Source organism: Microcaecilia unicolor, chromosome 1 (genome assembly GCF_901765095.1).
Source record: "Microcaecilia unicolor chromosome 1, aMicUni1.1, whole genome shotgun sequence".
Lineage (NCBI taxonomy): Eukaryota > Metazoa > Chordata > Amphibia > Gymnophiona > Siphonopidae > Microcaecilia > Microcaecilia unicolor.
The window spans coordinates 14532268-14544045 of record NC_044031.1 but is presented as its reverse complement, the minus strand read 5'-3'; the positions used below and the strand labels follow the sequence as shown (position 1 = coordinate 14544045).

At 44.2% G+C, this 11778-nt stretch overlaps 1 protein-coding gene across 1 annotated transcript; it reads left to right on the top strand.

Annotated features, from left to right (window-relative positions):
- The first annotated feature begins 2675 nt into the window (after nucleotides 1-2675).
- Nucleotides 2676-4910, top strand: LOC115475353 (gastrula zinc finger protein XlCGF57.1-like). The gene has a single exon (XM_030211407.1). The coding sequence runs from the start codon at nucleotides 2676-2678 to the stop codon at nucleotides 4038-4040; it is 1365 nt and encodes a 454-aa protein (XP_030067267.1). The 3' UTR covers nucleotides 4041-4910.
- Nucleotides 4911-11778: the final 6868 nt, after the last annotated feature.

Below are 11778 nucleotides of genomic sequence, written 5' to 3'. Positions count from 1 at the left end.
CGCCTATTCCTTAGTATGCTGAGACAAACTGAGGAAGACTTGCCAGCGTACCTTTGTGCCTTTCAGACCAGGCATTTATATAGAGTTTCTCAGCCCAAAGTACAGAGAACTGTTTGTTTTTTCCAGGAATACATCATATAGGATATGTCATTTGTTTGTTTTTAATTGCCAAAAGATACATAAAAATATTACATTTCCTTAAAAGATACATTTCCGTCCTTTTCTTAATTAAACACATCCTCAGTAAAATAATCCTTATCTCACTTCAAAGGGTCAGGATCCAGTTCTCACACAGTCCTCACCCTTGCAATATGTCATTCTCCTTCCCTTTCCCTTAGGCTACAAGAAACTTGTCTCTCTCTCTCTCTCTCTCTCCATGTACATTCAAACGGCAATTAGTTCTCAACACATGGAAACCTGCTGCAGCCAAGTAGTCTCCAAGTGGCCTCTTTGAACACACCCATTGAAAACAGTGAATTGCGTGAATCATCGTCTGTCTTGTTTGTTTTTTTGTAATCCACAGAAGAAAAAAATGTCTCCACGCTTCGCCGTCTGTAGATTATGGTTATTCTTTATATTAAACATTTCCAACATTGGAACTGCATGGTCTAAGCCTTCATAATTTCACCGCCACCCACACAACCATCTCTTCAGTTGATTCCTTTTGCTATTTAGGAGTCATCCTAGACTCTACCTTGACCTTCTCTCATGTATATTACCTATCTAAAGCTAGTTTTCTCGTGCTTCGTCAATTATGCAGTATACGCCGTTACTTTGACCAGAATACCTTTCATTCCTTGGTCTTATTGTAATATCATTTACCTTGGCAATACTCCTAAGACCATTAAGAAGCTCCAGTCAGTACAGAATACTGCTGTTGAACTGATCAGTCATTCTAAAAAATACAATCACGTTATCCCCCTTCTGCAAAAATGTATCGGTGTTATATCGAACAGCGAATTATATTCAAACTTCTCAAACTGACTTTTAGGGCCTTTAGAGCTGGAACTCCCGCTTATTTGGCATCCTTTACCATTCTCTATTCTCCAGTACGCTTGCTTCATTCCATCAGTGATTTTTGCCTAGTACTCCTAAGCCCTAAATCTACCCAACTTGAATTTACTCGTCACCGTGCTTTCTTTTTTTTTTTTCCTGCCCCTTTCCTTTGGAACTCTCTCCCTTTTGTCTTTTAAAAACTTAAATTACATTGAAAACCTGGTTGTACCAAGTAGCCTATAACACAAATTTCTGAATAACTTTAGAGGTGGTTGCTCTTGTGGTTATTGCTGCTACTACTACTACTTAACATTTCTAAAGCGCTACTAGGGTTACGCAGCGCTGTACAGTTTAACATGGAAGGACAGTCCCTGCTCAAGGAGTTTACAATCTAAAAGACAAGTGTACAATCTAAAAGACAAGTGTAGAGTCAATGTGATAGGGCATACTATATTTCTCGAAAGGTTAGGTGCCGAAAGCAGCATTGAAGAGGTGAGTTTTAAGCAGAGATTTGAAGATGGGTAGGGAGGGGGCTTGGCTTAGGGGTTGAGGAAGATTGTTCCAGGCATAGGGTGAGGCAAGGCAGAATGAGCGGAGCCTGGAGTTGGCAGTGGTGGAGAAGGGTACTGAAAGGAGGGATTTGTCCTGTGAGCGGAGGTTACGGGCGGGAACATAGGGGGAGATGAGGGTAGAGAGGTAGTGAGGAGCCGCAGACCGGGTGCATTTGTAGCCTTTTACCTTTTTTACCCTTTATCTAACTTTTCCCTTCCTCCCTTCTTCCCAATTGTGCCCTTCCCTCTCCTGATGTTTATAGTTTGTAAGTGTTGATCCTTGTGTGCATAGTATGAATGAGGTATTATCTTTCCTCTCTAAAAATGGAGCTCCTTTCTTACTTTTGTTTTAATTTGTATAATCTTCCATGATCCCTTGCCCTTTGGGAGGGGAAGACTCTTCAGCCCTCAGAGATAAACTCCTTTGACTGGAATAAGAGATACAAATCTGACTCGGATTTACCGCAACCAAGTAAAATCTTTATTGGTATTTCTCCAAGCCAGTACAAAATGATTGTTCCCTTTGGAGCAGAGTTGGCATACAGCCAGCAAGATGTGCAGGCAGAGCTACAAGGCTGCTCAGCTAGGCTTTCTCATTCTGCATTTATATACTGTTGTAAGTTTCATTTCTCCTACAACATTGATTTCTTCTATTCTAATTTATTGTTCATATAAGGATTTTCCTGTTTTTTTCCATTACACACATATGGTTATATTCTGTTACTTTTCCTCATTATACAAAAATGGCCATTTCCTTTATTCTACCATCTTCTCCTGCTTCTGTTCACATGCACCCCTCATGCTGATTGGCTAATCCCTTGTCTGTAAAGCATGATCCCATCATGCAGCAACAACAAACAAGTTGCATGAAACACCTGGCTGCTTCTTCTCTAAACACTTCACCATCAAGGTTATATCAATTTGTGTATGCCATATATGGGCCATGTAGCCTCAGTTCCTCATGTGTTTCTCCTTATGTGATTTACCAGAAGTGCATAACAATATTTGCTATTTACTGATAATCAAGGCTCATGCACTCTGTACACAGGCCGCAGTAGGGAGAAATGAAACTTACACAGCTTAGGTCTGCTAGTTAGTGTGAGCGGTATATTAAATTCTAATAAATAAATGAACATTGTACCTTTTTATCCAGCAGATAATGAGGCGATACAGGAACAAGCTGAAGAGGAAAGCAGAGAAGTACAGCCTTTAAAAAGGAGACTGCGCTCCAGAGGTGTTCATGTTTCCAAAGGAAATGAGAGAGGAAAAACTAGGAGTCGTCAAAAATCAAAAAGTAAGCAGAGAGATCCTGCAGGCGACTCGCCAGATGTAGAGAGAGAGCTCACAAACATTCCTGAGCACCGAAGAAATCCGAAAGAAGAGAGACCCTCCAAAAATAATAACAGTGAGCAAATGACTACTGATCTCTCCCAGGAAGAGGGAAAAGGGAAGAAATCCTTTGCGTGTAAAACATGTGGGAAAATGTTTGAGAAGGAAGCACGTTTAATATTTCACCAGAGAATCCATGAAGAAAAGAAAACCTTGTCATGCTCAGAATGTGGAAAATCTTTTACTCAAATGCGATACCTAACAAGGCATGAGACAATTCATAAAATGGCTAAAACTTTTCCATGCTCAGAGTGTGGAAAATCTTTCACGCACAAAATATACTTACGAAGACACCAAGTGAGTCACACAGGCGAGAGACCTTTTCGATGTCCTGAGTGTAATAAAAGTTTCAAGCGTAGGGATTCCATGGTAATACACCAGAGATCTCACGAGGGGGAGAGACTGTTTAATTGCACTGAATGTGGGAGAGGTTTCAATACTAATTATTATCTAAAAGTACACCTAAGAGCCCATGTGGGGGACAAACCATTTCGGTGTACTGAATGCGAGAAGAGTTTTGATCGTAAAAATACACTAATAAAACACCTGAGAATTCACACCGGAGAGAAACCATTTCCTTGTATGGAATGTGGGAAGAGGTTCAGTCGCAAGTATCTGTTAGCGTGGCACCTTGAAAACCACAAAGAGACTGTAAATAAATGGAAGAAGCCATATGCATGTAGTGAATGTGATAAAAGTTTTGTTGTAAAATCAAAGCTGGAGTATCATCTTAGGTCCCATACTGGAGAGAAACCATTCAAATGTACCGAATGTGATAAAAGATTTGATGTAAAAGCACAGCTGGAGTATCATCTTAGGTCCCATACTGGAGAGAAACCATTCAAATGTACCGAATGTGATAAAAAATTTTATGTAAAATCCCAGCTGAAGTATCATCTTAGGTCCCATACTGGAGAGAAACCATTCAAATGTACCGAATGTAATGAAAGCTTTCGTTTAAACCATTATTTGAAAAAGCACCAAATGAGCCACACTGGAGAGAAACCTTATCCCTGTTCTGAGTGTGATAAATCATTCAGCAATAAATCACAACTCAGAAGGCATGAAATGCTGCACACACAAATAGCACTGCAGAAGGATTAACCAAAAGACATGATAGCCAAGCACCTGATCTACAGGGAAATGGAGAGCACGAGCAAGTACCTGACATCACTGTCCCTTTTAAGAACTATGAACTCCTCCTAAAATCCCATCAGGAATCTTGGGATACTGCTGAATTAATCACTTACTTTGATCTTGCAAATTCAAGCAGAGTTCAAGACCTGCTTCTTATGGGCTGTGGTAACTACAGAAGCCCTTTTTATAAATTGAGAATGTGACTCTCTGATCATGGTGGTCTATGTTGTGATAACATTGCTGCTAGACTCCTGCAATGCTCTGTACAATGGTTAGACCACAAGGAGTTTGCACTAGCTCCAATTAATTGAAAATGCCTCATTGCCAGCTGTAACCATTGGGCTACTCCACCACCTGCCAGTGAGGCTTCTCAGGAGTAGCCCCCACAATCTACTGTAACCATTGGACTACTCCATCATCTGCCAGTGAGCCTTCTCAGGAGTACCCCCACAATCTGGAGCTAGACCTTTCTCTAAACTAGTTCTACTTCCGGAAGCAGGTGAAAGTCTGGCTCTTCTCCGACACCTTTTAATATCCGTGGGCACTGACTCCATTCACTCACTCGGCATTTAGACTAGCTCGCCGCACACCCTGGTACTGAGACCAAAAATCAATGAGGAAGCAGAGAGATCCTGCAGGAGACTTGCCAGCTGGAGAGAGGGAGCTCACAAACATTCCTGAGCACTGAAGAAACCTGAACGAAGAGAGACCCTCCCAAAATAATAACAGTGAGCAAATGACTACTGATCTCTCCCAGGAAGAGGGAAAAGGGAAGAAATCCAATGAAGCTACAAAGTAGTAAATTTAAAACAAATCAGAGAAAATATTTCTTCACTCAGCGTGTAATTAAATTTTGGAATTTGTTGCCAGAGAATGTGGTAAAGTGGTTAGCTTAGTGGGGTTTTAAAAAGGTCTGGATGGCTTCCTAAAGGAAAAGTCCATAGACCATTATTTAAAATAGACTTGGGGAAAATCCACTGCTAATTTCTAGGACCTTGCCAAGTATTTGTGACCTGGATTGGCCACTGTTGGAAACAGGATGCTGGGTTTGATGGACCTTCAGTCTGACTCAGTCTGACTCAGTATGGCAATACTTATGTACCAGCTGCATGTTTCTTATTTGACTGTACTTTCCACTCTGCTGCTTATTAAGATGTTTCCTGGTATTGTGTTGGCATTGTGAGCATCACGTATCTCTTATGTGAATGGGTTCCTGCGATGATTATTAAAATGCAGGGCTTAATTTGTACTAAAATAGACGGCAAAGACTAGAAGGTACATAGTGAAAATAACTGAATAAATAGGACAATCTCTAGAGGTACACTATCGAGCAAGTACCATTAATATACGAAGAATTTGGGGGCCTTTTTACTAACGGGCTTTAAGCGCTTAGGGAGGAATTTCTATATATGGCTCTGTAAAAATTAGCATTGAAAAAAAATACACCCAGACCTATTCTAAAGTTAGGTGCGGTTTGTAGACTATGCCTAGGGCATAGTCCACGCTACTGAATCTACGCCAAGCAAAACTTGATGTAAATGCTGGTAACCAAATTAGGCAAAGAGCAGGGGTATTCTGTAACAACACACATAATAGAAATGCCCACGACTCACCCATTGCCACGTCCCCTTTTCAGCAGAGCACGTTAGAATTTACATGCACCCCTTTACAGCAAGTTGGTCACATAAATTCTAATTAATGCAAATTAGTGTCCGTAATTGCTTGTTAAGTGGCAATGGTCAATGCTGATTGGCTTGTTAAGATAATTAAATTGTGCACCCAAATTGGAATATGACCAGATTTGTGAGCACAACTTCAAGTCGCACTATGTAGAATCCAGACGTTTATACACAGAAACAGGCTACCACGCGACCGTGTTAAGGAGCTTTGCAGTATTTTCCCCCGATACTGCATGTTACTGGAATTTTGGGAGCAGGAGAAGAGTGGGAACAGACTCGGGCCCTTCAAGGAACAGACCAAGGGCGTCCAATGTAGAAATAAAATTAATTAAAAGAAGACTCAACGGTCACGTGATGCTAGGCTAAGGGTAGGACGCCACAGGATGGAGCTCTGAGGCCCCTGAGATAACATCTACCCCCTAGCAGCAAGAGAGGCGATTATGAAGCCCACGAGTAGCGACAGCGTGATCAGAACATATTTGTGAGAGAGTAGTATTCAGTGAAAGTGCCTGCGATGACCTCCAAAGCACAGCGAAAAGAAAGTACACGAGGGCGAGCTGGGGACGGCAAGATGGTGGATCCTGGCCCCTTGGGAGAAACTGAGCTCCACCTGGGTGGCGGAAATCGCGGCGGAGTATTTGCAGCAACTGGAGACATCTGTGGATTTAAAATTGCAAAGGATCTCGGAAAAGCTCGATACCATGGACGGTAAATTGGAGGGTTTGCATACTGATATGGCGGGTTTCCAACAACGCTTATCTGATGTGGAGGTTCGGTGCGAGCAGCAGGAGAGCCAACATGTGGAGTGGAGGAAGAAGATCTCGCAGCTGGAACAGAAACAAAGATTTAGAAAACAGGGCGAGGAGGAATAATCTTGGATTGGTCGGGATCCCGGAGTCCCTGCGGGAGGTGGACCTAAGGGAATTCCTGGAGTCATGGCTGCCCAAGGTGTTGAAACTGCAGGCCCTGGAATATAACTTGAAAGTAGAACGGGCACACCGTCTGGGTCAGCTGCGACAGGTAGCTGCGCGCCCACGAGTAGTAATTTGCAGAATCTTAAACTATACTCACAAGCAGGAGATACTTCGTGCGTGGCGACAACTTGGAAAAGTGAGCTATGAAGCACATAACATCTTGTGCTTTCAGGATTTTTCGGCGGCCGTGGTGATGCAGCGCAAACAGTATGGGGAAGCGTGCACGGAACTGTTCAAGAAGCACGTTAGATTTGCACTGCTGTATCCGGTGCGGCTACGAGTCCAACATGATGGAAAGGTCCAGTTTTTCAATTCGTCAGCAGAGGCTCTACAGTTTGCCAATCAACTCGGTGGTGGAGAGGAGAAGAGAGCGGAACAGCCAGCACGCTGATCGAGCAGAGACTTTACTGTAAGAGGGCAATTTGGTTGGTGCAGGAAGGCAAGAAAAGAGGGAGAAGGTAGACATGTAATGGACATTGAAGGGACTGAGCAATTATTTTCTCTCCTATCATACATATGTTTAGAGCTGAGGCAGGCAGTTAATGACAAGAGTGGAGTCTTGGTTTTGGGAGTCTTGGAGAGTGGGGAACCCTTCGGTGTTTGGGAAAATACTGTTTAACTTTGATTTCTTATCAGTCCATGATGTATGGGTGTTCAGGGGCATGAGTTGGTGGGTTAGAATCTTTTTCAAAGTAACAGTTGGTCTGCTTGGGAGGGGAGCAGGGCGGTAGCGTGACTAGTTCTCTAGAGAGAACAATGCTAGGATGTGTTAGGGGAGGTGTGGGGGGGGGGGAGGGGAGGAGGGGGGTGGGGAGGGAGGGGGGAGGTTATGCGTTTTTGTTTTTCTTTCTCATTCAAGTTCCGGTTCGGGTGGAGACAGAGAATGTGCTGGGAATTGGGGGGGGGGGGGGCACCCAGGGGCTGCGGGGTGCGCTCCCAACGAATGTGTAAACAATGATAAGGATTTTCTAAGCTTTGGCATGGATAGATGGGGCAACTCAAGTTAATCTCTTGGAATGTGGGGGGAGGGGTCTCATCGCCCGTAAAGCGGAAAAACTTTTTACAAGCGCTGAAACGACAGGCAGCGGACATAGTGTTCCTCCAGGAGACACACTTGACTTCCAGTGAGCATGATAAATTTCAACAAGGCTGGGTGGGGGGTGTGGAGGGTTCACCTGCCTGTAATAAGAGAGCAGGGGTGGTAGTACTTTTTCACAAAGGGCTACAGTTGTCCATCAGATCGGTAAGACGGGGGACTGAGGGTAGATATGTCCTGATAGAGGTGGAGCTGGGGGGATGCACATTTGTTCTATGTAATTTATATGTGCCCAACGTGTATGATAAGAAATTCCACAGGGACGTAATTGACCTGTTGAATCTGTATCGGGGGGGGGGAGGGGATATTATTCTTGGAGGCAATTTTAACATGGTGTTTGATCCTTTGGTAGATAAAACTAGTAAGACGGGACAGGGGCAGCGTCATTATGCAAGGGGACTGCCTTTTGTGTGTTCTACTTTAGATTTGGTAGATGCATAGAGTGTTGTGCACCCCACGAGTAGAGACTATATTCATTTAATACGGGCTCATTCCTCATGGTCCCGTATTGACTATCGTTTTATATCTAGGCCCCTGTTCTCAAAAATTGTAGGCGCGGAGATAGGACCTTGTGAGATCTCAGATCACTCTCTTATATGGGTGCAGTTGGAGAGGGTGGGGGAACACAGGAGAAGAGGGGGATGGAAATTTCCATTGGAGCTCTATCATGACATGAAATCCCGGGCATTCCTGGGAGGAAAGTGGAGAGAGTTTGAGTCTCACAATAGGGAGCATGAAGCACAGGCGAGCCTGTACTGGGAGACAGCTAAGGCAGTCATGAGAGGCAAGATCATTGCCTATAGGGCATGGGTGAAGAAAAGGCGGGATAAGGAGATCCTGCGATTGGAAAGGGCGGTGAGGGTCCAAAGGTTAAAATATGGGGAAAACCAGACGGGAGCACAGCGGTTGGCCTATTTGACCTCCCAGCGTGAGTTAAAAGAGCTACTGCACGAGAGAACAAAGAAATCCCAGCAGTATTATAAACATCAGCTTTTTATGTATGGGAATAAGGCAGGAGCTTTGCTGGGTCGTTTGGCACGCGGTAAGGATGCTCCGTCTAGGATTCTACAAAGTGAGGGATCCCGCAGGCCGGCTGCTTTGAACTCCGCAGGAAATCGTAGAGGGCTTTCAGAGATATTATGCAGAGTTATATAAGGAACCGATGGGGTTGATGCCAGATAGTACAATATTTCTACATAATATTGAACGCCCGAGAATTTTCTTGTCTCAGAAAAAATTTCTCAATGCACCTATTGTGGAGGGTGAGTTAATCTTGGCGTTACAGCAGAGTGATATACACAAGGCGCCGGGCCCCGACGGATATGGAGCAACAAATCCATTCTGTAAGATGTTGCAAGAACAGGTGACACCACCTCTGTTGAAATTATTTAATTCATTGGCGGGTCCCGAGCCGGTGCAGGACACTTTCCACACAGCTAAAATGATTGTGTTACTGAAGCAGGGGAAAAATCCGGAAGAACTAGGGTCTTATAGGCCCATATCCCTGTTGAATTGTGATGTCAAATTATATGCAAAAATCCTGGCAGATCGGTTGGCTAGAGTGCTCCTGGAGTTGATAGCGTCTCCGCAGGTGGGGTTCGTGAGGGGTCGTTAATATGAGGGCTCTTATAGCTTCGCTCGAGGTGGTAGATGAACAGAAGTCGCCTTCTGTGCTGGTCAGTTTTGACGCAGAGAAGGCGTTTGATCGGGATGTTTTATGTTCGTGGTATTGCAAAAGATGGGCATTGAGGGTTTTTTTTAGGGATGCGGTGGGGACTCTTTACTTGGACCCACAGGCGTATCTATGGATTAATGGAGAGAGGTCCTTGACATTTCCATTAAGGCGGGGCATGAGACAGGGGGGTCCTCTTTCCCCATTGTTGTTTATCCTTACATTGGACCCCTTGATTCGTGAGATAGATTCTCATCCTGAGGTGGCAGGTGTAGTCTGGGGCTCATCGGCATTTAAGGTATCAGCCTTTGCGGATGATATTTTGGTGCACCTCACGGACCCCAAGAGGTCTCTGGAAGCACAGTTGGAATTATTTACAGAGTATGGGGACTTTGCTGGGTTTAAAATAAATACCTCTAAATCCCTGGCACTCACGGCCTCTGAGAAGGTAAAAACAGAGTGGGGGGAACATTTCCCTTAAAATGGGCTTTACAGAATTTCACGTATTTGGGGGTACAGGTGGCCATGAAGACTCAGACTTTTTACGATCTAAACGTCACTCGACTGATGGATAAGATGCGAGAGAGGTTGCGAAAGTGGGCAGTACTGCCGCTCACGCTCCACTGGTGGATACAGTTGTTTCGCATGGTGGAGTTCCCCAGGTGGCTTTATACATTTCAGGTTTTGCCGTTGCATTTGTGTAATGCTGATCTAAGACAATTTCATAAGCATCTGCGAGTTTTCCTTTGGGGGGAGGGGAAGAATCCTAAGATCCCTTTGGGTTTAATGCTAGGTTCTTGGAGAGTGGGGGGTATGGGTGTACCGGATATCAAACGTTATAATCAAGCGTGCCTCTTGAGGCATTTGGGTGACTGGTTGTTGGATAGGCGGGACTTCACACCCAGGGAGTTGGAACAGGATTTTTTTAAACCATATCACCTGTATTTTTTGTTACATGGACCGAAGCGTCTGGTGCCAATTCAATTTAAGCACAGTTTGTTATTAGGTCCTTTGAGGGAGGTTTGGCGAGATTTAAGTAGATATTGGGGGTTGTCTGAGGATGTTACGGATTTCTTGCCGTTGCAGGGGAACCTGTCGTTTTCGCCTGGTTCAGATAACCCAGTATTTCGCAGTTGGGCTTCACTGGGCATTACGAGACTGGAACATGTATTGGGGTCCGGGGGTGGGCTATTGAGTCTGGGTGCGTTGGGGGTGGGTATAGATCTTAGACATGAGTTTACATATCAGCAACTTGCGCATTATGTTCGGACCCTTAGTTTGGAGAAGTTAAGTAGTGGGCATGGTAGGAAGATCCGGGAATTTTTTAGAACTGTGTCCAAAGATCGGTTATCTATTTCGAGAATTCATAAGTACTATGGGAAATAGGGTCCAATAAGGAGGTGGCGAAGGTACAATTGCATTGGGCGCAGGATTTACAGAGACCCGGCCTGGTATTAGATTTTTAAAAATTAGTATCCTGTATTCCTACCATATTGGTAAATGCAAATCTTCGAGAGTGTCAGTATAGAATCCTTTATAGAGCCTATATGACTAAAGCCCAGGTGTTCCAAATGGGAGGGGTGCCGGATCCCCTTTGCTCCAAGTGCCAGCAGAGTGAGGGCACGTTTTTTCATTATTTGTGGGAATGTCCCTTGATACAGGCTTATTGGGTGCGGATATTCAAGTATTTGGAAGGCTTAGTGAAATCCAGGATTAGCTTCGTTCCTTTGGGGATTTTATTGGAGAAGTACAAGCTTTTTACTCTCCAACGAGGGGGACTCCAACAATTTATACGTAAAGCTTGTATTCTTGGGAAGAAATTGATTATGAATGGGTGGTTAAGTGTGGACCCTCCGGATTATTGGCATTGGAGGAACAGGCTTCATGATCTTTTGTTACATGAGCGTAGGGCGGTGGGACCCTCCCCGAAGAAAAGAGCAAGCTTTTTGGGAATTTGGGGACCTTATATACAATCATTGTCACCGAGGGTGCGTAGCCTAGTATTAAACGGCTTATGAAGAGTGGTAGAGTAGGAGGAATAGGAAGAAGAGTGAGTTTTTTTTTCTTTTCTCTTTTCTGTTGTATCATCAATAAATACTGCAAAATCCATCTTTCTTGGGTAAGGTGAAGGAAGTCCTCCTGGACGATCAGAGCAAAGTCTGGGAGGACATTGGTAGGGAGGGGAAGATGGGATATTGGGGATACGGGGTGGGCAGGGGAGGGGGAGATTAATCATTTGATGATCCATGTGGTTCTATGTTGGTAAATGTTTAGACAGCTGCCG